At 43.6% G+C, this 26,433-nt stretch overlaps 2 protein-coding genes across 2 annotated transcripts; both read left to right on the top strand.

Annotated features, from left to right (window-relative positions):
• Positions 1 to 7,543: 7,543 nt before the first annotated feature.
• On the top strand, positions 7,544 to 18,280 carry LOC111962306 (charged multivesicular body protein 1a). Its single transcript, XM_023985299.2, has 7 exons — positions 7,544 to 7,651; positions 8,275 to 8,294; positions 8,396 to 8,473; positions 16,035 to 16,181; positions 16,383 to 16,511; positions 16,788 to 16,984; positions 17,751 to 18,280. Exons 1-7 carry the CDS (start codon positions 7,645 to 7,647, stop codon positions 17,770 to 17,772), a joined length of 600 nt encoding a protein of 199 aa, XP_023841067.1. The 5' UTR covers positions 7,544 to 7,644; the 3' UTR covers positions 17,773 to 18,280.
• Positions 18,281 to 21,586: 3,306 nt separating this feature from the next.
• Positions 21,587 to 24,002, top strand: LOC111962307 (P3 protein). The gene has a single exon (XM_023985300.2). The coding sequence runs from the start codon at positions 22,131 to 22,133 to the stop codon at positions 23,529 to 23,531; it is 1,401 nt and encodes a 466-aa protein (XP_023841068.1). The 5' UTR covers positions 21,587 to 22,130; the 3' UTR covers positions 23,532 to 24,002.
• The last annotated feature ends 2,431 nt before the right edge of the window (positions 24,003 to 26,433 follow it).

Here is a 26,433-nt window from a genome sequence, read left to right on the forward strand (position 1 = left end):
TGTTCAAACTTTTGACTGGTACTGTATATACATTTGCAAAAATGTAAAAAATATATATATACAGTGGGGAGAACAAGTATTTGATACACTGCCGATTTTGCAGGTTTTCCTACTTACAAAGCATGTAGAGGTCTGTAATTTTTATCATAGGTACACTTCAACTGTGAGAGACGGAATCTAAAACAAAATCCAGAAATTACATTGTATGATTTTTAAATAATTAATTTGCATTTTATTGCATGACATAAGTATTTGATACATCAGAAAAGCAGAACTAATATTTGGTACAGAAACCTTTGTTTGCAATTACAGAGATCATGCGTTTCCTGTAGTTCTTGACCAGGTTTGCATACACTGCAGCAGGGATTTTGGCCCACTCCTCCATACAGACCTTCTCCAGATCCTTCAGGTTTCGGGGCTGTCGCTTGGCAATACGGACTTTCAGCTCCCTCAAAGATGTTCTATTGGGTTCAGGTCTGGAGACTGGCTAGGCCACTCCAGGACCTTGAGATGCTTCTTACGGAGCCACTCCTTAGTTGCCCTGGCTGTGGGTTTCGGGTCGTTGTCATGCTGAAGACCCAGCTACGACCCATCTTCAATGCTCTTACTGAGGGAAGGAGGTTGTTGGCCAAGATCTCGCCGATACATGGCCCCATCCATCCTCCCTCAATACGGTGCAGTCGTCCTGTCCCTTTGCAGAAAAGCATCCCCAAAGAAGGATGTTTCCGCCTCCATGCTTCACGGTTGGGATGGTGTTCTTGGGGTTGTACTCACTTCTTTCTTCCTCCAAACACGGCGAGTGGAGTTTAGACCAAAAAGCTAAATTTTTGTCTCATCAGACCACATGACCTTCTCCCATTCCTCCTCTGGATCATCCAGATGGTCATTGGCAAACTTCAGACGGCCTGGACATGCGCTGGCTTGAGCAGGGGGACTTTGCGTGCGCCTGCAGGATTTTAATCTATGACGGCGTAGTGTGTTACTAATGGTTTTCTTTGAGACTGTGGTCCAGCTCTCTTCAGGTCATTGACAGGTCCTGCCGTGTAGTTCTGGGTGATCCCTCACCTTCCTCATGATCATTGATGCCCCACGAGGTGAGATCTTGCATGGAGCCCCAGACCGAGGGTGATTGACCGTCATCTTGAACTTCTTCCATTTTCTAATAATTGCGCCAACAGTTTTTGCCTTCTCACCAGGCTGCTTGCCTATTGTCCTGTAGCCCATCCCAGCCTTGTGCAGGTCTACAATTTTATCCCTGATGTCCTTACACAGCTCTTCTGGTCTTGGCCATTGTGGAGAGGTTGGAGTCTGTTTGAGAGTGTGTGGACAGGTGTCTTTTATATAGGTAACGAGTTCAAACAGGTGCAGTAGTAATGAGTGGAGAACAAAGGGCTTCTTAAAGAAAAACTAACAGGTCTGTGAGAGCCGGAATTCTTACTGGTTGGTAGTGATCAAATACTTATGTCATGCAATAAAATGCAAATGAATTACTTAAAAAGCATAACATGTGATTTTCTGTGATTTTGTTTTAGATTCCGTCTCTCACAGTTGAAGTGTACCTATGATAAAAATTACAGACCTTTACATGCTTTGTAAGTAGGAAAACCTGCCAATATCGGCAGTGTATCAAATACTTGTTCTTCCCCACTGTATGTCCCGAATCCACTCCTGCATTGTCTTGGCTGTATGCTTAGGGTAGTTGTCCTGTTGGAAGGTGTTCCTTCGCCCCAGTCTGAGGTCCTGGAGCAGGTTTTCATCAAGGATCTCTCTGTACTTTACTTCGTTCGTCTTTCCCTCGATCCTGACTAGTCTCCCAGTYCATGCCGCTGAAAAACATCCCCACARMATGATGCTGCCACCACCATGCTTCACCGTAGGGATGGTGCCAGGTTTCTTCCAGACGTGAGGCTTGGCATTCAGGCCAAAGAGTTCAATCTTGGTTTCATCAGACCAGAGAATCTTGTTTCTCATGGTCTGAGAATCCTTTAGATGCCTTTAGGCAAACTCCAAGCGGGCTGTCATGTGCTTTTTACTGAGGAGTGTCTTCTGTCTGGCCACTCTACCATAAAGGCCTGATTGGTTGAGTGCTGCAGAGATGGTTGTCCTTTTGGAAGGTTCTCCCATCTCCACAGAGGAACTCTGGAGCTCTATCAGAGTGTCCATAGGGTTGTTGGTCACCTCCCTGACCAAGGGACCAAGGGTGGCTAACATGGGAGTGGTCAGAGGGGGTGGGATCCCCTGGGCTTGTGGTTCTTCATTTGTCTGTCCTGCTGTGATGTCGAGGCTATGGCCAGGGTCTGGGGCGAACTGTTCTGCTGTGGTGTCGAGACTTTGTTCAGGATCTGAGATGGGCTGTTTGTTGGCTTTTCTGCGGGGGTGGCCAGCTTTCTAATTGGTTGTTCTCTGTCACTCCTCATCTTTCTCACCTTCTCCTCCAGCACTCTCACCTTCTCTTCTAGTGCTCTGTTCTCCAGCTCCTGCTCTTTCTCCTGTTGATGATGTCTCACCACAGTCCAGAGTATCTCTCTCACTCTCTCTCTCTCTCAATCTCTCTCTCTCAGGGCACAAGGCAAGACCCAGATGCAGACATGGGAGGCAGATGGTTTGAGTCTTGATATTTATTAAACAATCCAAAAGGGGTAGGCAAGAGAATGGTCGTGGAYAGGCAAAAGGTCAACACCAGTTCAGAGTCCAGGAGGTACAGAGTGGCAGGCAGGCTCGAGGTCAGGGCAGGCAGAAGGCAGGCAGAAGAGTCAGGCAGGCGGGTACGGAGTCTATAAAACAGGAAAGGGTGAAAAACCTGGAGGACTAGCAAAAGGAGAATAAAAGCAGGAGTACGGGAAAAGCGCTGGTTGACTTGAAAGGCATACAAGACGAACTGGCACAGAGAGACAGGAAACACAGGGATATATACACACCAGGGAAATTGGATCTAATCCCAGAGGCCGACACAAAACAACGTCGCCACAGGAGAGGTAGACGGAGCGGCCTCCTGGTCAGACTTCGAAGGCGTGCCAATGTCCAGTCTCTAGACAACAAGGTGGATGAAATTAGGGCAAGGTTTGCCTTCCAGAGAGACATCAGAGATTGTAACATCCTYTGTTTCACAGAACATGGCTCTCTCGGGATATGTTGTCAGAGTCGGTAGTGCCACCGGATTTCTTCATGCGTCGCGCCGACAGAAACAAACATCTCTCTGGTAAGAAGAAGGGCGTGGGTGTATGCCCTAATGATTAACGACTCATGGTGTAATCATAACAACATACAAGTCCTTCTGTTCACCTGACCTAGAATTCATTACAATCAAATGCCGACCACATTATCTCCCAAGAGAATTCTCTTCGATTATAGTCACAGCCGTGTACAGTGGGGCAAAAAAGTATTTAGGCAGCCACCAATTGTGCAAGTTCTCCCACTTAAAAAGATGAGAGAGGCCTGTAATTTTCATCATAGGTACACTTCACCTATGATAGACAAAATGAGAAAAAGAAATCCAGAAAATCACATTGTAGGATTTTTAATGAATTTATTTGCAAATTATGGTGGAAAATAAGTATTTGGTCACCTACAAACAAGCAAGATTTCTGGCTCTCACAGACCTGTAACTTCTTCTTTAAGAGGCTCCTCTGTTCTCCACTCGTTACCTGTATTAATGGCACCTGTTTGAACTTGTTATCAGTATAAAAAGACACCTGTCCACAACCTCAAACAGTCACACTCCAACTCCACTATGGCAAGACCAAAGAGCTGTCAAAGGACACCAGAAACAAAATTGTAGACCTGCACCAGGCTGGGAAGACTGAATCTGCAATAGGAAGCAGCTTGGTTTGAAGAAAACAACTGTGGGAGCAATTATTAGGAAATGGAAGACATACAAGACCACTGATAATCTCCCTCGATCTGGGGCTCCACGCAAGATCTCACCCCGTGGGGTCAAATATGATCAACAAGAAGGTGAGGCAAAATCCCAGAACCAACACGGGGGGACTAATGAATGACCTGCAGAGAGCTGGGACCAAAGTAAAAAGCTACCATCAGTAACACACTACGCCGCAGGATCAAATCCTGCAGTGCCCAGACGTGTCCCCCTGCTAAGCCAGTACATGTCCAGGCCCGTCTGAAGTTTGCAGAGAGCATTTGGATGATCCAGAAGAAGAATGGGAGAATGTCATATGGTCAGATGAAACCAAATAGAACTTTTGGTAAAAACTCAACTCGTCGTGTTTGGAGGAACAAAGAATGCTGAGTTGCACCAAAGAACACCATACACTGTGAAGCATGGGGGTGGAAACATCATGCTTTGGGGCTTTTTTTCTGCAAAGGGACCAGGACGACTGATCCGTGTAAGGAAGAATGAATGGGGCCATGTATCGTGAGATTTGGAAAACCTCCTTCCATCAGAAGGGCATTGAAAGATGACGTGGCTGGGTCTTTCAGCATGACAATGATCCCAAACACACACGCCGGGCAACTAAGGAGTGGCTTCGTAAGAAGCATTTCAAGTTCTGGAGTGGCCTAGCCAGTCTCCAGACCTCAACCCATAGAAAATCTTTGGAGGGAGTTGAAAGTCCGTTGCCAAGCACAGCCCCAAAACATCACTGCTCTAGAGGAGATCTGCATGGAGGATGGGCCAAAATACCGCAACAGTGTGTGAAAACCTTGTGAAAGACTTACAGAAAACGTTTGACCTCTGTCATTGCAACAAAGGGTATATAACAAAGTATTGAGATAAACTTTTGTTATTGACCAAATACTTATTTCCACCATAATTTGAAAATAAATTCATTAAAATCCTACAATGTGATTTCTGGAATTATTTTTCCTCAATTTTTGTCTGTCATAGTTGAAGTGTACTTATGATGACAATTACAGGCCTCTCTCATCTTTTTAAGTGGGAGAACTTGCACAATTGGTGGCTGACTAAATACTTTTTTGCCCCACTGTATATCCCCCCCAAGCAGATACCTCGATGGCCCTCAAGGAACTTCACTGGACTCTATGTAAACTGGAAACCATATATCCTGAGGCTGCATTTATTGTAACTGGGGATTTCAACAAAGCTAATTTGAGAACAAGGCCAACTAAATTCTATCAGCACATTGACTGTAGCACTCGCGCGGGCAATACACTGGACCACTGCTACTCAAACTTACGCAATGCATACAAGGCCCTCCCCTGCCCTCCCTTTGGCAAATCCGACCATGACTCCATTTTGTTCCTACCATCCTACAGGCAGAAACTCAAACAGGATTTACCGGTGACCAGAACCATTCAACGCTGGTCTRACCAATCGGAATCCACGCTTCATGATTGTTTCGATCACGCGGACTGGGAAACGTTCCAGGAAGCCTCAGAGAATAACATCGATTTATATGCTGACTGGGTAAGTGAGTTTATAAGGAAGTGCATTGGAGATGTTGTACCAACTGTGACTATTAAAACCTATCCTAACCAGAAACCGTGGATAGATGGCGGCATTTGCGCAAAACTGAAAGCACGAACCACCTCATTCAACCATGGAAAGATGTCTGGGAATATGGCTGAATATAAACAGTGTAGTTATTCCCTCCGCAAGGCAATCAAACAAGCGAAACGTAGGTATAGGGASAAAGTGGAGTCGCAATTCAAAGGCTCAGACATGAGACATATGTGGCAGGTTCTACAGGCAATTACGGACTAMAAAAAGAAAACCAGCCACGTCACGGACACCGACGTGTTGCTTCCAGTCAAACTAAACACGTTTTGCCCGCTTTGAGAATAAYATATAGTGCCACCGACACGGCCCGCTACCAAGGACTGCGGGACTGTTGTCCCCAAATGCTTCAAGATGGCCACCATTGTTCCTGTACTCAAGAAGGCAAAGATAACTGAACTAAACGACTATCGCTCCGTAGCACTCACTTCTGTCATCATGAAGTGCTTTGAGAGACTAGTCAAGGATCATATCACCTTCACCTTATCTGCCACCCTAGACCCACTTCAGTTTGCATACCGCCCCAACATATCAACAGACGATACAATCACCATCACGCTGCATACTGCCCTATCCCATCTGGACAAGAGGAATACCTATGTAAGAATGCTGTTCATTGACTACAGCTTAGCATTCAACACCATAGTACCCTCCAAGCTCATCATTAAGCTTGAGGCCATGGGTCTCAACCCCGCCCTGTGCAATTGAGTCCTGGACTTTCTGACGGGCCGCCCCCCAGGTGGTGAAGGTAGGAAACAACATCTCCACTTCGCTGATCCTCAACACTGGGGCCCCACAAGGGTGCGTGCTCAGTCCCCTCCTGTACTCCTTGTTCACCCATGACTGCGTGGCCATGCACGCCTCCAACTCAATCATCAAGTTTGCAGACGACACAACAGTAGTGGGCTTGATTTCCAAAACGACAAGACAGCCTACAGGGTGGAGATGAGGTCACTCAGAGTGTGGTATCAGGAAAACGACCTCTCACTCAACATCAACAAAACAAAGTAGATGATCGTGGACTTCAGGAGACAGCAGAGGGAGCACCCCCCTATCCACATCGACGGGACAGTAGTGGAGAAGGTGAAAAGTTTTAAGTTCCTCGACGTGCACATCATGGAAAAACTGAAATGGTCCACACACACATACATACAGTGTGGTGAAGAAGGCACAACAGCGCCTCTTCAACCTCAGGAGGCTGAAGAAATTTGGCTTGTCACCTAAAACCCTCACAAACTTTTACAGATGCACAATTGAGAGCATCCTGTCGGGCTGTATCACTGCCTGGTACGGCAACTGCTCTGTACTCAACCGCAAGGCTCTCCAGAAGGTGGTGTGGTCTGCACAACGCATCACCTGGGGTAAACTACCTGCCCTCCAGGACACCTACAGCACCCGATGTCACAGGAAGGCCAAAAAGATCATCAAGGACAACAACAACCGGAGCCACTGCCTGTTTCCCTCCGCTACCATCCAGAAGGCGAGGTCAGTACAGTTGCATCAAAGCTGGGACTGAGAGACTGAAAAACAGCTTCTATCTCAAGGCCATCAGACTGTTAAACAGCCATTACTAACACTGTGAGGCTGCTGCCTACATACAGACTCRAATCATTGGCCACTTTAATACATGGATCACTAGTCACTTTAAATAATGTMATTTTAATAATGTTTACATATCTTACATTACTCATCTCATATGTATATACTGTATTTTATATCATCTATTGCATCTTGCCTATGCCACTCGGCCATTGCTCATCCATATATTTATATTTACATATTCCTATTCCATCCCTTTACATTTGTGTGTATAAGGTAGTTGTTGTGGAACTGTAAGATTACTTGTTAGATATTACTGCACTGTCGGGAACTAAAAGCACAAGCATTTCGCTACACTCGCATTAACATCTACTAACCATGTGTATGTGACCAATAAMATKTTATTTTATTTGGATGACAAGGGGCTAAAAAAAATCAACATCATGTCATGTGACTGCCAATAATGGCCTCTTCCTATTTGGCTTCAGCAACAGAAACGCCACTCTCACGTGACCCGTTCTGAACCCGGAAGAGTGTCGTCATACACGGAAATCTATACAATAGGGCAATTAGCTAATTTGCAAGGTAAAACATTTTTTTTTAGGTGAAGTGGAACTCAAATACACGCGGACATGGATGGTAAGTCGTTTTCGACTTTTGATATGACGAGGTTGTCATCTTATTTTGAACTATGTCGCGCTAGCTAGCCGACATAAGCTAGCACAAAGCTTGGAAACCAGTCGGTGAGCTAAATCACGTTTTCAAGTTTTAATACCACAAGTACAGTGAAATTCCTTTAAAAAATGTTATTAGGTTTTACCAAATATACACGTTTTTAATAGCTAGCTAAGATACCTGCTGCTATGTCATGTCACCAGAAACTAAGACTAGTTCAAATAAGAAGGTTCAGACGAGTAAGTTAACATTACATGGTTATTATTGGAGAGATGATTTTGCTTAACTGTCTGTAAGCCTAGATAGCTATCTAACGTTAGCTAGTTAATTAGCAACTTCCCACTAAATTATTCAATGTAAGGTAGTTAGCTATCATTACGTACGTTATCGCCATGGGAGTACAATATAGTTTACAATGATCAGAAAGCATTGACGCCTTATACAATTCTATGATTTGGACACAGAGATCACTACCCTCACTCTGTCATATTGTCATTGCACAATGTTAGTGTTAAGTAAGGTACGCCCAATTCACTCGGCTGTATTTATCACCCCTCCCATCCTATTTTTTTATTTCTTCATTTCAGAAACACTCTTCCAACTGAAGGTATGTAAGAAATATGCATTATCTTTGTTAAGTTTAATTAAACACATCCAAATGTTTTATTACACATCTCAAATGTCTGCTAATACTTCTCTCTTTTACAGTTTACAGCAAAACAGCTTGAGAAACTTGCCAAAAAGGCAGAGAAGGATTCCAAATCTGAGCAAGCCAAAGTTAAAAAGGTCAGTAAGTGTGTTTTCTGGGACACATGTAGGCTAGTAAAGAGTTGTGTGCAGTAAGGAGAAATGTTTTTGAGGTGTGAAGGTACTGCCTGAACAGATTTTAGTTTTTTTCTGCAAAACGTTTTTGCTATGTGGTGTACACTGTTCCCTACTGAACACGACCCCCGTTATGGGTATTAGTGTTGAATGGCAGGAACCGGGTTACCTGCCATTCTACTCCCCTTTCCCGGGAATAATAACTGCGAGAAACCCATACATGATTTATATGAACAATATGGYGTGAAATGGAACTGTTAAATTATATGCAATTTCTAAATCTGGCTTCTCTACTGCCTCTGCATGTTGAATCATCAACGCTTAGGGTGGGGCCAGAGCCCATCTCAGTATGGAGCGCAGTTCACAATGCATGTAAACCTATCATCTCATCATGGTAACTTTTTTTTTCTTGTGACAGGTAGGCCTGCATTTTGTGCAGCATAGTCTATGCTACAGTAATATAAAGACCGCAATAGCATCTAATTTACCCATCTGGCGTTTGRGGGTCACCATATTTTTAATTGTGAAGATTTTATTCATTGCAGCAGCAGAGTTTTAAAACAGCCTGTCACTTTAATATCGTTGCTTTAAATCAGAGCATGCGTGAGCACTCTGTCTCCATTTTCATCAACTCCATTCAAATTGATATTCTTGTTCTAGATTGATATATAGCCCTATATATAAACTCAGCAAAAACGTCCTCTCACTGTCAACTGTTTATTTTCAGCAAATTTAACATGTGTAAATATTTATATGAATATAGCTAGATTCAACAACTGAGACATAAACTGAACAAGTTCCACAGACATGTGACTAACAGAAATGGAGTAATGTGTCCCTGAACAAAGGGAGGGGGGTCAAAATCAAAAGTAAGTCCGTATCTGGTGTGGCCACCAGCTGCATTAAGTACGGCAGTGCATCTCCTCATGGACTGCACCAGATTTGCCAGTTCTTGCTGTGAAATGTTACCCCGCTCTTCCACCAAGGCACCTGCAAGTTCCCAGACATTTCTGAGGGGAATGGCCCTAGCCCTCATCCTCCGATCCAACAGGTCCCAGACGTGTACCGGATTGAGATCCGGGTTCTTCGCTGGCCATGGCATTCCTGTCCTGCAGGAAATCACGCACAGAACGAGCAGTATGGCTGGTGGCATTGTCATGCTGGAGGGTCATGTCAGGATGAGCCTGCAGGAAGGGTAGCACGCTCATTCCTTCGACGTTAACGCGAATCCGACCATCACCCCTGGTGAGACAACCATGATTTGTCAGTGAAGAGCACTTTTTGCCAGTCCTGTCTGGTCCAGCGATGGTGGGTTTGTGCCCATAGGCGACGTTGTTGCCGGTGATGTCTCGTGAGGACATGCCTTACAACAGGCCTACAAGCCCTCAGTCCAGCCTCTCTCAGCCTATTGCGGACAGTCTGAGCACTGATGGAGGGATTGTGCGTTCCTGGTGTAACTCGGGCAGTTGTTGTTGCCATCCTGTACCTGTCCCGCAGGTGTGATGTTCGGATGTACCGATCCTGTGCAGGTGTTGTTACACGTGGTCTGCCACTGCGAGGACGATCAGCTGTCCGTCCTGTCTCCCTGTAGCGCTGTCTTAGGCGTCTCACAGTACGAACATTGCAATTTATTGACCTGGCCACATCTGCAGTCCTCATGCCTCCTTGCAGCATGCCTAAGGCACGTTCACGCAGATGAGCAGGGACCCTGGGCATCTTTCTTTTGGTATTTTTCAGAGTCAGTAGAAAGGCCTCTTTAGTGTCCTAATTTTTCATAACTGTGACCTTAATTGCCTACCGTCTGTAAGCTGTTCGTGTCTTAACGACCGTTCCACAGGTACATGTTCATTAATTGTGCATGGTTCAATGATCAAGCATGTGAAGCAGTGTTTAAACAAATTATCTTTGAAAGACATGGTCCTGAAAAAGGGACGTTTCTTTTTTTGCTGAGTATAGATGTCCTAGAAAAATACATGTATATATGTMCTAACCTAGCCTACCTCTTTCAGGTAATAAATTCAATTCAGTATTAACTTTTATATTTAGCTAATTAATGCTGGGTTATGCATAATTAGCTTCTATCTTATAGCCTCTGTTTTTAGTGCAATACGTAAGCACCTGTGCTTCGCTGGCGCCTCTCCCTAAAAAAATTTCCTTAGCTATTGAAGTCCCATGCAGTCAAAGCTAGACAAGAATAGCTTGCTGGACATCATTTTTTTCTGAATTTCTTCTACCAATAGACTATTCGAAGAGGTACGCAAGCTCTTGTTTGCTCAATGTTAAATACAGCAGCCAATAGAACTCACGGGTAGTTTGAAAGAAGAGCGAACACGTGATGGCGGTAACCATTCAATCTTCATGAAGCGAAGTGAAAGCCTTTCTAATTCATCTAATTCTAGTCCTATATTATTCAAGGATGTCATTAGAATGATAAAATATGGACGACAACAATTTATAACTGTTGAAAGTGAGGAAGGAATGAAGCAACAATAGAGAGAGAAAGGGGAGGTAGGCTAATAACATTAGGGRAAATATTATGGAAGATGTATATATGCGTCAGCCACTAATTATGCAAATATGCCTTAATATATTTMAAAATCAAATGTCTAGCCTRTACTTGTAACTTCGTAGGCCGCATCAGCTGCACAAGAATCACATTCTCTCCCTGCTTTATCCTTGTTTGAACAATGTGTGTAATTCCAGTCCATWTAATACCATACAGTTCACACTCAAAAATATTAGCCTACTGGAGCTAGTTTCAGTTATTTGCCCAAGAGAGAAAATAAAGTGCATTCGGAAAGTATTCAGACCCCTTGACTTTTTCCACTTTTTGTTAAGTTACAGGCTTATTCAAAAATAGATTTTTCCCTCATCAATTTACACACAATAACCCATAATAACAAAGCAAATATATATATATATATATTTTTTTACATTTTGGCAAATGTATTAAAAATACACTGAAATGTTACATTTGCATAAGTATTCAGACCCTTTACACAGTAATTTGTTGAAGCACCTTTGGCAGTGATTACAGCCTCGAGTCTTCTTGGGTATGACACTGCAAGATTGGCACATCTGTTTTTTTGGGGGAGTTTCTCCCATTCCTCTCTGCAGATCCTCTCAAGCTCTGTCAGGTTGAATGGGGAGCATTGCTGCACAGCTATTTTCAGATCTCTCCAGAGATGTTYGATCGGGTTGAAGTCCAGGCTCTGGCTGGGCCACTCAAGGACTTTCAGAGAATTGTCCCTAAGACACTCYTGCATTGTCTTGGTTGTGTGCTTAAGGGTCATTGTCCTGTTGGAAGGTGAACYTTCGCCCCAGTCTGAGAACCTGCTCCAGAGTGCTCAGGACTTCATCAAGGATCATCAGCTCCAAGCGGGCTGTCGTGCCTTTTTTACTGAGGAGTGGCTTCCGTCTGGCCACTCTACCATAAAAGCCTGATTGGTGGAGTGCTGCAGAGATGGTTGTCTTTCTGGGAGGTTCTCCCATCTCCACAGAGGAACTCTRGAGTTCTGTCAGAGTGAGCATCGGGTTCTTGGTCACCTCCCTGACCAAGGTCCTTCTTCCCCGATTGCTCAGTTTGGTCGGGCGGCCAGCTCTAGGAAGAGTCTTGGTGATTCCAAACTCCTTCCGTTTAAGAATGATGGAGGCCACTGTGTTCTTGGGAACCTTCAATGCTGCAGAAATGTTTTTGGTACCCTTCCCCAGATCTGTGCCTTGACACAATCCTGTCTCGGTGCTCTACGGACAATTTCTTCAACCWATTTTTTTGCTCTGACATGCACTGTCAACTGTGGGACCTTATATAGACAGATGTGTGCCTTTCCAAATCATGTCCAATCAATTGAATTTACCACAGGTGGACTCCAAGTTGTAGAAACATCTCAAAGATGATCAATTCAAACAGGATTCACCTGAGATCAATTTCCAGTCTCATAGCAAAATGTCTGAATAATTATGTAAATAAGGTATCTGTTTTATATTTCATATGTTTGCAAACATTTCTAGAAACCTGTATTTGCTTTGTCATTATGGCTTATTGTGTGTAGGTTGATGAGGGGAAAATGATATTGAATCAATTTTAGAATAAGGCTGTAATGTAACAAAATGTGGAAAAAGTCAAGGGGTCTGAATACTTTCCCGAAGGCACTGTAGCGAGCTACATTTGTGGGCTTTTATGTTTTTCTGTCGTGCTTAATGTGCAGTAGCCTATATCATATAGGTCTATGTTTTGGATAACTGCGCAATCATTTGGGATTTTTTGGGGGCTTGCGTCATGAAATGTCTAATGTAAGGCTCATGAAATGTCTTTTAATGTAAGGCTCATCAGGCTCARGTAGGATCAGTGTATTGTTCATACTAGTACTGAAACGACTAGGCAGGATCAGCACTCAGTAAACCCCATAGTGTATAAACAACGTGAGAATATTGATACAATTTGTGTCATTAAATACACTACACTGCTCGTCAAACATCTCATTCCAAAATCATGGGTATTAATATGGAGTTGGTCATCTCCTTTGCTGCCACTGTATAACAGCCTTTCCTCTTCTGGGAAGGCTTTCCACTAGATGTTGGAACATTTGCTGTGGGGACTTGCTTCCATTCAGCCACAAGAGCATTAGTGAGGTCGGGCRCTGATGTGGAGCGATTAGCCCTGGTTCACAGGCGGCGTTCCAATTCATCCCMAAGGTGTTTGATGGGGTTGAGGTCAAGGCTCTGAAGGCCAGTCAAGTTCTTCCACACTGATCTCGACAAACAATTTCTCTATGGACCTCGCTTTGTGCATGGGGGCATTGTCATGCCGAAACAGGAAAGGGCCTTCCCCAAACTGTTGGAAGCACAGAATCATCTAGAATGTCATTGTATGCTGTAGCTTTAAGATTTTCCTTCAATAGAACTAAATGCCTAGCCTGAAACATGAAAAACAGCCCCAGACAATTATTCCTCCTCCACCAAACTTTACAGTTGGCACTATGCATTCGGCAGGTAGCGTTCTCCGGACATCCACCAAACCCAGATTTGTCCAGACTGCCAGTTGGTGAAGCGTGATTCATCACTCCAGAGAACGCGTTTCCACTGKTCCAGAGTCCAATGGCGGCGGTCTTTACACCACTCCAGCCGACACTTGGCATTGCGCATGGTGATCTTAGGCTTGTGTTCGGCTGCTCAGCAATGGAAACCCATTTCCTGAAGCTCCCGACGAACAGTGCTGTGCTGACGTTGCCTCCAGAAGCATTTCAAAACTGTGAGGTTCTGTGGCTACCACTTCGCGGCTGAGCCATTGTTCCTCCTAGACGTTTCCACTTCACAATAACAGCACTTACAGTTGATTGGGCCAGCTCTAGCAGGGCAGAAATTTGACTAACTGAGGAAAGGTGTGGCGTCCAATGATGGTGCCACGTTGAAAGTCACTGTGTTCTTCAGTAAGGCCATTCTACTGCCAATGTTTGTCTATTGAGATTGCATGGCTGTATGCTCAATTTTATAGACATGTCAGCAACGAGTGTGGCTGAAATAGCTGAATACACTAATTTAAAGTGGTGTCCACATACTTTTGGTGATGTAGTGTAGCTCATTTTAACATAATTATTAGGCATTGTGTTCTGTTGGCGTTTGACAGGACAGGTCAAATAAAGAGGTGTGCTACACATTACCCAGCAGGTGGCAGTGGATGATCATGGTTGAGGCTGCCTTGGTCCATTACTGACCAAAGGATTTACAACCAGGGGCCAAAATGAGTAGGAGTGCTGATTTAGGATCAGTTTTCCTTMTAGATCACAATTAATAAGATTACATGGACAGGGTGGACCTGATCCTAGATCAGTACTCTTACTCTAAGATGCTTGTTACACATAAGCCCCTGAACTTGTTTACATAGGCAACTGAAGTGACTTTTGATAGTACAGTGGGGAGAACAAGTATTTGATACACTGCCGATTTTCCAGGTTTTCCTACTTACAAAACACGTAGAGGTCTGTAATTTTTATCATAGGTACACTTCAACTGTGAGAGACGGAATCTAAAACAAAAATCCAGACAATCACATTGTATGATTAAGTAATTAATTTGCATTTTATTGCATGACATAAGTATTTGATACATCAGAAAAGCAGAACTTAATATTTGGTACAGAAACCTTTGTTTGCCATTACAGAGATCATACGTTTCCTGTAGTTCTTGACCAGGTTTGCACACACTGCAGCAGGGATTTTGGCCCACTCCTCCATACAGACCTTCTCCAGATCCTTCAGGTTTCGGGGCTGTCGCTGGGCAATACGGACTTTCAGCTCCCTCCAAAGATTTTCTATTGGGTTCAGGTCTGGAGACTGGCTAGGCCACTCCAGGACCTTGAGATTCTTCTTATGGAGGAACTCCTTAGTTGCCCTGGCTGTGTGTTTCGGGTCGTTGTCATGCAGGAAGACACAGCCACGACCCATCTTCAATGCTCTTACTGAGGGAAGGAGGTTGTTGGCCAAGATCTCGCGATACATGGCCCCATCCATCCTCCCCTCAATACGGTGCAGTCGTCCTGTCCCCTTTGCAGAAAAGCATCCCCAAAGAATGRTGTTTCCACCTCCATGCTTCACGGTTGGGATGGTGTTCTTGGGGTTGTACTCATCCTTCTTCTTCCTCCAAACACGGCGAGTGGAGTTTAGACCAAAAAGCTATATTTGTCTCATCAGACCACATGACCTCCCATTCCTCCTCTGGATCATCCATATGGTCATTGGCAAACTTCAGATGGGCCTGGACATGCACTGGCTTGAGCAGGGGGACCTTGCGTGCGCTGCAGGATCTTAATCCATGACGGCGTAGTGTGTTACTAATGGTTTTCTTTGAGACTGTGGTCCCAGCTCTCTTCAGGTCATTGACCAGGTCCTGCCGTGTAGTTCTGGGCTGATCCCTCACCTTCCTCATGATCATTGATGCCCCACGAGGTGAGATCTTGCWTGGAGCCCCAGACCGAGGGTGATTGACCGTCATCTTGAACTTCTTCCATTTTCTAATAATTGCGCCAACAGTTGTTGCCTTCTCACCAAGCTGCTTGCCTATTGTCCTGTAGCCCATCCCAGCCTTGTGCAGGTCTACAATTTTATCCCTGATGTCCTTACACAGCTCTCTGGTCTTGGCCATTGTGGAGAGGTTGGAGTCTGTTTGATTGAGTGTGTGTACAGGTGTCTTTTATACAGGTAACGAGTTCAAACGGGTGCAGTTAATACAGGTAATGAGTGGAGAACAGGAGGGCTTCTTAAAGAAAAACAAACAGGTCTGTGAGAGCCGGAATTCTTACTGGTTGGTAGGTGATCAAATACTTATGTCATGCAATAAAATGCAAATTAATTACTTAAAAATCATACAATGTGATTTTCTGGATTTTTGTTTTAGATTGCGTCTCTCACAGTTGAAGTGTACCTATGATAAAAATTACAGACCTCTACATGCTTTGTAAGTAGGAAAACCTGCAAAATTGGCAGTGTCTTAAATACTTGTTCTCCCCACTGTGTGTTTGTCTCACCAGGCTCTTCAGTTGAAGAATGTGGACGTTGCCAGAGTGTATGCAGAGAATGCCATCCGTAAGAAGAACGAGGGCCTTAATTGGCTGCGCATGGCATCTCGTGTTGATGCTGTAGCCTCCAAGGTCCAGACTGCAGTCGCTATGAAGGCGGTGAGTCTATTCCCTCTACCTAATAATAACAACAGTGTGCTGTCATTCAATTGTATTTCACTCATCAGTCAATGTCATCTTTCTCTTGACCCCCAATCTCTACCATCTTCTCTATTGTCTACTTTCATGAGCATGCACTCTGTCCTACTTTCATATGTGGCTCTCTGCTTATCTGATCCTTTCTGGCTTTTTTCCCCCTAGGTCACAAAGAATATGACGCAGGTCACAAAGGCACTCGACAAGGCACTGGGTTCCATGGACCTGCAGAAGGTGTCTGCTGTCATGGACAAGTTTGAGACACAGGTCCAGAACCTGGATGTTCACACCTCTGTGAGTGGCACAAGTTATAGAAAGTATTCCTCATGTGTATAACTGTTGTACTCCTAATCGATTTAAATCATTACTTCACCTACCTCTTATTCACTTGTCACCTTCTTTCCTAAGACCTCTATTTCAATAGGCCTCAACCATTATACTCCTAATTAACTAACCATTGTTGTTCACTTAACCCTCTATCTCACCATGTATTACTGTACCTTTCTGGATAATCATATATGTTGCGTTAATGGTGAAACAACAAACCCACTCACTGTTCCCATCCTGTAGGTGATGGAGGACTCGATGAGCTCGGCCACCACGCTGACCACGCCCCAAGACCAGGTGGATGACCTCATCCTCCAGATAGCAGAGGAGAGTGGTCTGGAGGTGATGGACCAGCTCAGCCAGGTGCCTGCAGGAGCCACCTCACTGGGAGAGAGCTCCTCGCGCTCACAGCACGAGAAGGAGGACCAGCTGTCCCGCAGGTACACTAACAATCCAGCTTTCACTGGCTACTGTGTGATATTTGGCTTGTTTTCTAAAATAAGGAAATGTGATGATGACAAGGCAACCTAAGCTATTCTCAAATGATTTTAGACTGTGAAGTAGTGTAGATTCTGGCTAGATGTGTTGGAGCTTTGATAGACCCCCTTTTTAATTATGCAGGTGATATTCCATGGACTATAGAAAACACTTTAAAAAAAATAATGTTACAATTAATGACTGTTTATAATAAATTATTTATTTGTTTAACCCTTTCAAGCAGGGAGCACTATTGAGACCAAGGTTTCTTTTTCAAGGGAAACCTGCATGACAAGATCAGCAGCAATTACACAAAAAAAGTTACACAGATACTAAAATCAATGCAGGAGCATAGGAAACACACAACAAAAAAACACAATTATAAAAACACCAACATTCGTCATTGAAGAGGTCCTCTATCAAAAAATCTGAATGCGCCGATGTGTTCAACTGTAGGGTATTCTGAAAATTGTTCCATAAGTGAGGTGTGAAGAAACGAAAAACTGTAACTAAATATGTAGTAACCGATGGAATTTCAAGCATTAGCTATCCCTGTGAGCGGGTATGGTACACTCGTGCTTCTATAGGTTGGTAACAATGTTAGATTACGTGGCAGTTTTTTCAAAAGGGCTTTATAAATTAACAGAATGGAATGTTTCGATCTATGTGACGTCATAGGCAAAGATTTTCATATAAATAAACAATGACTCTTTTTTACTTTTGTTGCAGGTTGGCAGCGTTGCGGAACTGAAGATATATCTTGGGTATTTGCGAGACAGATGGAGGCTTGACAGCTGCTTGGGAACAGACAGCGGAGGGAGCTGTGTGACTCTATCGAACTGTTTTTATCGTGATGACCTAATGAGCCTATTGATTTCCATCCCCACATCTATTTATATGCACACTCACACTGTGTTGCTGAAAATACCACCTGAGAAGGCATGGGTCTCTCCTTTGTCTCTCTGTCCATCTCTCTCTCTATGTCCCTCTCTGTCGCTGTCCATCTCTCTCTCTGTTGCACAACAATCTATTTTCCCCACCTCTGGTTTTCCCTCTCCCATATCAGTCTTTCTGTCTCTCACTCTTGTCTTCTCTCCTTCAGGGCTCCCTTAAATATTCCCCTTGGTTGGTTAGTTCTTGTGAATTTTGGTACATTGCCACTTGAGAATTTCTTTCTGTATGTATATTTGAAGGGGAGGGTTTTCCTGAAAATAAAAAAGGGTTTTACAAAATATATAAATCCTATAGTGGAAAGGGGTGTTTTAAAACAGACATATTCATGTAATGTAAGGACCCCTGGCACTTATTTTGCCAGGGGTCCTTATATTTGTATTTCAAATGTGGGGTTGTCTTTGTTTTTATATTTAATATCTTTTGTTTTCTATTTGCTACCGGTCAGATGGAAGGAGTATAACACAGGTTCTCTTCAACACAGTGTGAAGGGGAGGCCTTCTACCAAACAGACCATCAATGAGTGCTCTGATGTATACCAACTTTTCCACAGTTTGACAACACAAAGAAAGTCATGRCATCACACACACTACTTCTTAACTCATAGTAGAAATGATCCTTTGACATAATGTAATCATTAGTTATATATACTGTACAGAGAGGACAATCCTCAGTCATGTTTTTTTTTAAGCAGTCAAATTAACTACTTTTTGTTTCTWTATTTCTCTTAATCTTTTGCTAATTCATGCCTATTTGCTTTGAATATTTATGCCTTATTGGGATGCAGGTATTTGCGTAGGTGCTTCTCCTCAGTGCCTGAATTCAACTAGTTCTAGTGATTGATCCTATGTAGGTTATGTCAGCATATAATAAGGATTCCCCTTTCTGTACCCATCAAACCAGAAATGTGGCTGCTGTAGCTACAGTAAGACATTTTGGGAATCATTTTCAGTTTACAGGGGGAGGTTTATTTATACTCATGTGTTTTATCTTGTGGAAATAAAAGCCCTCTGATATGAAAATGTGGCTCTACTAATATAATTTCAACACTCAGGAAATGACAGCAGCACAAGCAAACTGATATACTTATTGCTTAGTTTGCAGCATTTTTAAATGTAACCAGGTACCATGTAACCACAACATGGGTTCAATCCATAGACTAGGGTCAACCTGTCTTATTTTGTGATTGATAATTGCTTTAACACATATACATATTTTACTCTTTGCTCTAGTAAGCTCACATACTTCACAGTTCAAACTGTTGATAGTTCTCTGTGATGCTGTGAAATTTCACTGCCTCACATATATTTTGGTTCCTTTTCCTGGTGGACTGATGGTCCTTATATTTGCCAGATAAGRTTATATAACACCAGTGGAAGCTGCTGAGGGGAGGACGGCACATAATAATGGCTGGAATGGAGCAAATGGAATGGCATCAAACACACGGAGTTGATACATTTCCACCTATTYCGCTCCAGCCATTACCACATGCCCGTMCTCCCCAGATTAAGGTGCCACCAACCTCCTGTGTATAACAYGCTTGCCTACATTCATCTAGTGTAAACGGGTCACTGTGTCATGTTGTAGATAACTTTTGAAGTATGTTTAGTCTTTCAGTCAGAGGCAGACATAGACTAATTGTTGTATACTGTACATGCCTTAGTGCCTAACTTCAAAGAAACCTCTAATTTGTCACCATGGCCATACTGGAACAACTGTCTACAGTAGGTGTGGGTGGAAATCTACCCAAGAGCTTTTTCCCTGTGTCTTTTGTGAGTTATATTATAACAGAGCTGGGAAACAAAACACTGGGCTGCCTTGTGGCTCTTAACATCAGTCACTCTGCTAAATGTCAGGAGAGCTTTCCAGATCAGCAGGTTGTCGGCTGAAATGCTTTCACAGAAGACCTCCCTCTTTTCTTGGAACCTATGAGTCAAAGTGCTGTAGGCCACACTGCACAATAGATGACTGCACTCATCATTAAATTGAAAGTGGCTGCACTCACTATSTATGATAGTTTGAATAGCTGTCTCACTAAAAATACTGACTGGACTCACTTAACCTTTTATAAAGTAGGAGACACATCATGCCATAAACCCATTCATCTTATGTGCTGCACTGGCTGTTCTGAGAGAACGGGTTCCCTTACATAATACAAATGTTGGTATCAAATTTCACAATTGTATTTGTTGTGTACGAATGTCCCATCAGCAGTACTTGGCAGCGACCTGGAACTGGATACCATGCAGTGTGTGTGTGTGTTATTGGTCACTGTGCTTTTGCTCAGTGAGGAAATATGCAGCGGGCAAAAGATCAAGACAATTTGATGTTGTTCCTGCAGTGGCCCATCMAGCTTCTAAAGATAAAATAATAACGGTTACAAAACCTCAAGATGCCTATTAAGTTCAACGTAGATTTTCAATGGAACACAGACGATGTGTTATTCTAGAGCTCACCAGACATCAAACATCTGGAACTAGAACAGACTAGCTTGAACACTTTCCAGTGTTATACAATATATTAAAAAAAAAATGTTTTTCAATATAACTGTCTTACATATATTTTATTAACAATAACACATTTCAATTAAAACAAAAAACATATGTATTTGTTTCATTATCTGACACTTGTAAGGTTTTTTGGTGGTTAAGGCACGACAGGAAAGCCATCATTTTATAGAATGACCCTGTGTGTGTGTGTGTGTGTGTGTGTGTGTGTGTGTGGTGTGTTGTGTGTGTGTGTGTGTGTGTGTGTGTGTGTGTGTGTGTGTGTGTGTGTGTGTGTGTGTGTGTGTGTGTTGTGTGTGTGTGTGTGTGTGTGTGATGTCAGAATAACTAAATAAGGGAAAAGACCATCCTTCAACCATAGTGAACCGCAGTAACTTTTAATTGTGTGTTTGGACTATGTGTTTAACTTATTCCCCCATTTGGCTTTCATCAACATACTGTAACATGGCCACAGCATTTTGCAGTGGGTTCTCCCCTTTATAAACAAGGCAATAGTAAACATGTCGACCTCCACGAATGACGCAGCGCGTTGTCTGAGATATTGCTTGGGTTAGTTAGATTCACWTCCCTGAGCATGTGTGCCAAATTTCAACACTCTGAGTCAAAGAGATCAAGATATATAAACATGTGCCCGTTATAGCGCCACCATGTGGTCGATATGAATGTTCTTGCAGATGTTGAGTCTTGACAGTGTTTGCAACATGTGTACCAAATTTTGTTACAGTTAGAATATCCTTGACTGATATATATGCATATATGTGTCAGTCCACTCCCACGTGAATGTTTATTGGTCAATAGTGGCCACGTTGTTTTAGGTAATAGTCTGGAAAATATTGCGTTGAGAGACTGTTGTCTCTAGATGCCACTTATCAAGTTTCGTGCAGATCGGCCATTTGGAAGAATCTATGTACCGAATTGACTTAAGATCACCCGAGGTGAGGGGCGTGAATTTTCAACATYTACGTTTTCAATCTATTGTTACTGATTGGCCATCATCTGGCCAATCAGTGTAATTGTGTAAATTCCGATCTCTGTCGCAAGACCCCGGTCATATAGGRCCGTCATCAACAGTGTTTCCTCTATGATGGTGAGAATGCGGCCCATATAGGGAAGAAAGAACACCCCCGCTTTCAGATTTTCAAATGTGACGTWGGTGCTTATTTGGTAAGGGAACTAGAGAGTTAACGCTGGGGGCTGCTCTGATTGGATTAAGGGAGGGTTTAGCGAGTGAGTGAGAGGAGAAGCAGAGGAAACGACCGTGGTGACAGTTGCTATCAAGTAAAGACAGTAAAAACCGTAACGTGAGGCGAGGGTTCACCGAGGTAGACATTTTTTTTGTTAGCACGTTAAAAGGAATCTTGAATCGATATAAATATGACAGTACATTTTTGCTCGGAATTTAAGTACGGTTAATTTGGATGGGGCGGGTGATGTTTAAATTCCGGTAGAAAAAGAACAAGAACACGGGTGATGCTAAATGGGTGCCAGAAGAAATTTAGACCGGGCTGCCTACCTAGCTATTATATCAGGGGATCTGATAAGTTTTATCGCATTTTGTAAAAGGGAAGCCGTTTAAGACGGACTGGGGAGGTCGCAGGCTGGGCAAAGGCGTGTATTTGCGGCGCCCCTCTGCCCCCTGTCCGTCAAAACAATGAGGACGCTATTTCTATTCTGTTTTCTCTTCTTGATAAAGAGAGGAGCAGACTGTTCAACGGCGGTCCGGTCCCTGACAGACATCAACACGAACGTGACGGCCGACAGCAGCAGAAGGTATATACAAATCGGGGACGGGACCTCCCAGGAATTTGAGTTTCCCGAAAACACTAAGGGCGTGATTGTAATCTTCAGTCAATACCGGAGCACCGCAAGTAGGAAGGACCGCGAGAGCTGGAAGCAGACGGTCAAGGTACGCTCCCTGGACCCGGAGGTTCTTTCCATTCTGAATGTAAGTGACAGTGGGCATACAGGGCCCTTGAAGAGTTACATAATCAGCATACGGTCTGGGTGGCCAGGTCGGGCACAGCTGCTCATCCAGCTACTGGACTTGGACCAGGATTCTGGTTCGGCCGTAATTGAGGAAAGGACAGACTACTCCATCAAGGTGGCGCCTGGCAGTGATGACCCAGCCGCCCAGCTTATACAGTCGGGCGGGCTGTCCCACTTCTCAGAGAACCCTGTCCTATTTGCCTTGCTGCCACTCATCTTCATCAACAAGTGTGCTTTTGGGTGCAAGGTAGAGGTAGAGGTGCTGAGGGGTCTCCTGCGGAGGCCTGTGCCCCTCATCTTAGGGGTCGCAGGTCAGTTCCTGGTCATGCCACTGTACGCATATGGCCTGTCCAGGCTGGGCTCCCTGCCCAAGGCCCTCTCCCTGGGCCTGGTCATCACATGCTCTGCCCCAGGTGGAGGCGGAGGCTACCTCTACAGCCTGCTACTAGGTGGCGATGTCACTCTGGCCATCTCCATGACACTAGTGTCCACAGTGGTAGCTGCAGCAGCCATGCCCCTGTCCTCTGCCCTGTACGGCAGGTTACTGGGGGTCCACGCTGCCCTCCATGTGCCCTTTGTCAAGATCCTGGGCACCCTTCTTTTCATTGCCATCCCCATCTCCCTGGGCATGCTGGTGAAGCTACGTCTGCCCAAGCTGACCCGCGTGCTGCTGGCACTGATCCGTCCCTTCAGCTTCGTGCTCATCGTGGGCGGCATCTTCATGGCCTATCAGATGGGGGCGTCTATCCTGGCCAATGTGAGACCTCAGATAGTGGTTGCGGGGGTGACTGTGCCCGTGTTTGGCCTGCTGCTGGGGTTTGGGATGGGGAAGCTGGCAGGGCTGGCAGTGCCACAGAGGAAGACGGTCAGTATTGAGGTGGGGGTGCAGAACAGTCTCCTGGCGCTGGCGGTTATGCAGCTGTCGTTCCGGCGGGCGGAGGCTGACTTTGCGTCCCAGGCACCCTTCATAGTGGCGCTCAGCAGCACCTCTGAGATGCTACTCATTGTCCTCGGCCATTTCGCCCATCGAAAGTTCTGTGCCCCRAGTGCTCCAACTGACACCTGATTGTAGGTAGAGTTTCTGTTCTGAACCAAACCTGTAGAGGTCCCACAGATTTGGCTACAAATTACATCGAACAAGATGAAAACAATCAATGACATTGACACTGTACATAGGATAGGGAATGGACATTTACGTTTTCTTGAAACCAAAGGCCTTTCTTTTATGCCATTTTTTTTATTAGATTGTACTGATAAGTACCTAATGTAAATAGGCAGAAGAGAAATACCTATAACAGGAAAGATATTTTTCTATCAGATTTCTTTTTTGTAATTGAAATGATTGATTTGTGTCATGTTTACAAGAGTTCAACGTGTCTTAGGAATGGGAACGGTTTTTAAAACGGATGGAAAATGTGTGGTGTTTTAAAGTACTGCTACTGATTGTTTTTTTTTCTGGATTAAAAGGTGATTATCTAAGAATCCATGTACTTGAATTATAAATTGAAGACAAAAAATAAAAGCATTCATAAAAGGAGCCTTGAGTTTGTCCAAGTCTCTGTAGACATCCGTGTTGCCTCCCACAATTTTAAAATGCTCCGGCTTGTCACTGTTGCATAGGATCTGGTATTCGAGTTTGTCCAAGGAGGATTTTTATTTAAAAAAGGAATCTTCATACTGAGCTGTACTAAAGTAAAGATTGTGCTGCAGCACAGCTGAGCAATATAGCCAGTACTTTTGTGTCTGAGATTATTTGCTTGTCATATTTGTGGACTGATTAACATAGGTTTCTTTGTGTGTGCCAATGTGAGTACATCTGCATGTCTCTTTGCAACACCACATGTTATGTGGTTACCTTTTTAAAGAGGGTCAAGATCCAATGTTTATCAACCTTTTTACTGCTGAAATGGAGGTTCTAGTTTACAGGCAAGAAATACTTATTTTTTGTGTGTAGTTCATAGGTCATTGTGTGAGAGCGCATGTTATGACTGAAAGGAACATGATTTTTGGTAGGTGTTGGTCTTGAAATATTCGCATACAGTTAGAATCGCTGTCTAKGTACCCATGTTCTGGCTAAAGCAAAGCTGACGCCTGAGGGCAGGGAGAGTGTTTTAGAAAAGGCATTTATCTAGGAGCGTGCTTTTCCTGTTCAGTAAGTATTTTAATTACTKTGTTTGTGTCTGCATTTGTAATGGGAAAACAGCATTGGAGCTTGGTTTTGGCCCAAGTTATGTGAGTGGGCCCTGTAGCGTAGTGCTCAGCTCTATGAACTGAACCCAGTTGTTTGGTGTAAGAAGAGGCTTTGTCAATATTGACCTACTTCAGCTGCTGAGCGAGGTGGATTTTATTATTCTTTCCTGTAAATGAGAAGTGATAGTTACAACAGGAAATTGAGATGACTCAACTACCCCCAAAATGAGCCTTTTTCCTGTCAATTATTGACACCTTTCCATAACAAGGAGTGAAGTTTCATTTTGATTATTATTTTTGTATATATATATATAGTCAGTTGCAGACAGTGAAAACCTGGAATATTTTTTGTGGCAAGTTCATTTTGTGTTTTTCCATTACAAAATGCACACATACTGAAACCCTTGTGATCCACTGTAAACACTGGCTATTTTGTTTTCTGATTGCAACTAACCCCTAAAACTAATGGAGTAACACATATTAAGCCAAGGGTAAAAAATAACACAGGGCTCTGTACTAAGAGCATGTTCTGGACCCTCCTGTGCAATRTCATAAGCCTTGCATATCATTACGCTCAGATGCGCAACATATCGCCCATTTAATTCATATATCTGCTGTTAGACCTATTTTTAGCTAAAGGTATTTTAAGGATTTTAAGCTTTGTTTGAAAATGATCCACACACTGAGCTACAATCATGAAATTACCAATGGGAGAGTCATCCATTTTTTCAATGCATGTCTCTTTCCTTCTCTCTTTCACTGCCACGCACCCCGTCTGTAATATAAATGAAAGGCTCTAAAGCTGCACAGCCTCACTCTCAATGGTAAGTTGACCTTTAATAACCACAGATTTCATACAGACCAAGACATAGGGCCTACACTATTTCACAGATACACACAATATACCCTCATTTACCTGGTATATTTATCTTCTTGGCATTACGGAGCCATGAGGTTACCATATGAGCTGTGTGGTTTGTAAAATCCGACTCAAACTGTTTGTACATTGTACGTTGACGGACTGCCTAAAGTAATAGTGTCACTTCTATTGGGGAAACATTTGAAAGTACCTGACGTGAGTGCAAGGACAGTGTCACGTCCGCTTGAGCGACAGTTCAGATCGTTTGCCCCAGGTAACTGTGTCCGCTGTACTTTACAGGTTGACTGGTGATTTCCTGACACTGTTCAAGGCAGCTACAGATTTAAACTTCCTATGCTGCGGTTTAGTGACACAGTAGGAAAAAACACTTAATGAGACAGATGGGATGACATTTTAACTAGTTATTTTCACCTCCCATGAGCAGGTTTCCTGCTGCAGTGCCAGGGTGTCCAGGATAACATAAGCGGGAATCCTACAAAATATTTTCATTCATGTGTGCAAGTATCTCCAGTAGGCCTATTCACTTGAACCACAAACAAGGGAAGACTGTCTGAAGGGCATAAAATTCTCAGATCTTACATTAAACCATTTGTGAACCACGACTGGTCTTATCTGGTCCATCGATGGTATGGATCGATGTTCTTGCAGCATTGGTGTTGTTAGGATATATACATTACTCAACAAAGATATGCACACAGAGAAACATTCTGTTCAATGGCAACTTGTTTACTATAAACCAGCGTTTCCTAAACTCGGTCCTGGGGAMCCCAAGGGATGCATGTTTTGGTTTTTGCCCAAACACTACACAGCTGATTCAAATAATGAACTCATCATCAAACTTTGATTATTTGAATCAGCTGGGTAGTGTTTGAGCAAAAACCAAAACGTGCACCCCTTG

The sequence above is a fragment of the Salvelinus sp. IW2-2015 genome, linkage group LG4q.1:29 (genome assembly GCF_002910315.2).
Source record: "Salvelinus sp. IW2-2015 linkage group LG4q.1:29, ASM291031v2, whole genome shotgun sequence".
NCBI lineage: Eukaryota > Metazoa > Chordata > Actinopteri > Salmoniformes > Salmonidae > Salvelinus > Salvelinus sp. IW2-2015.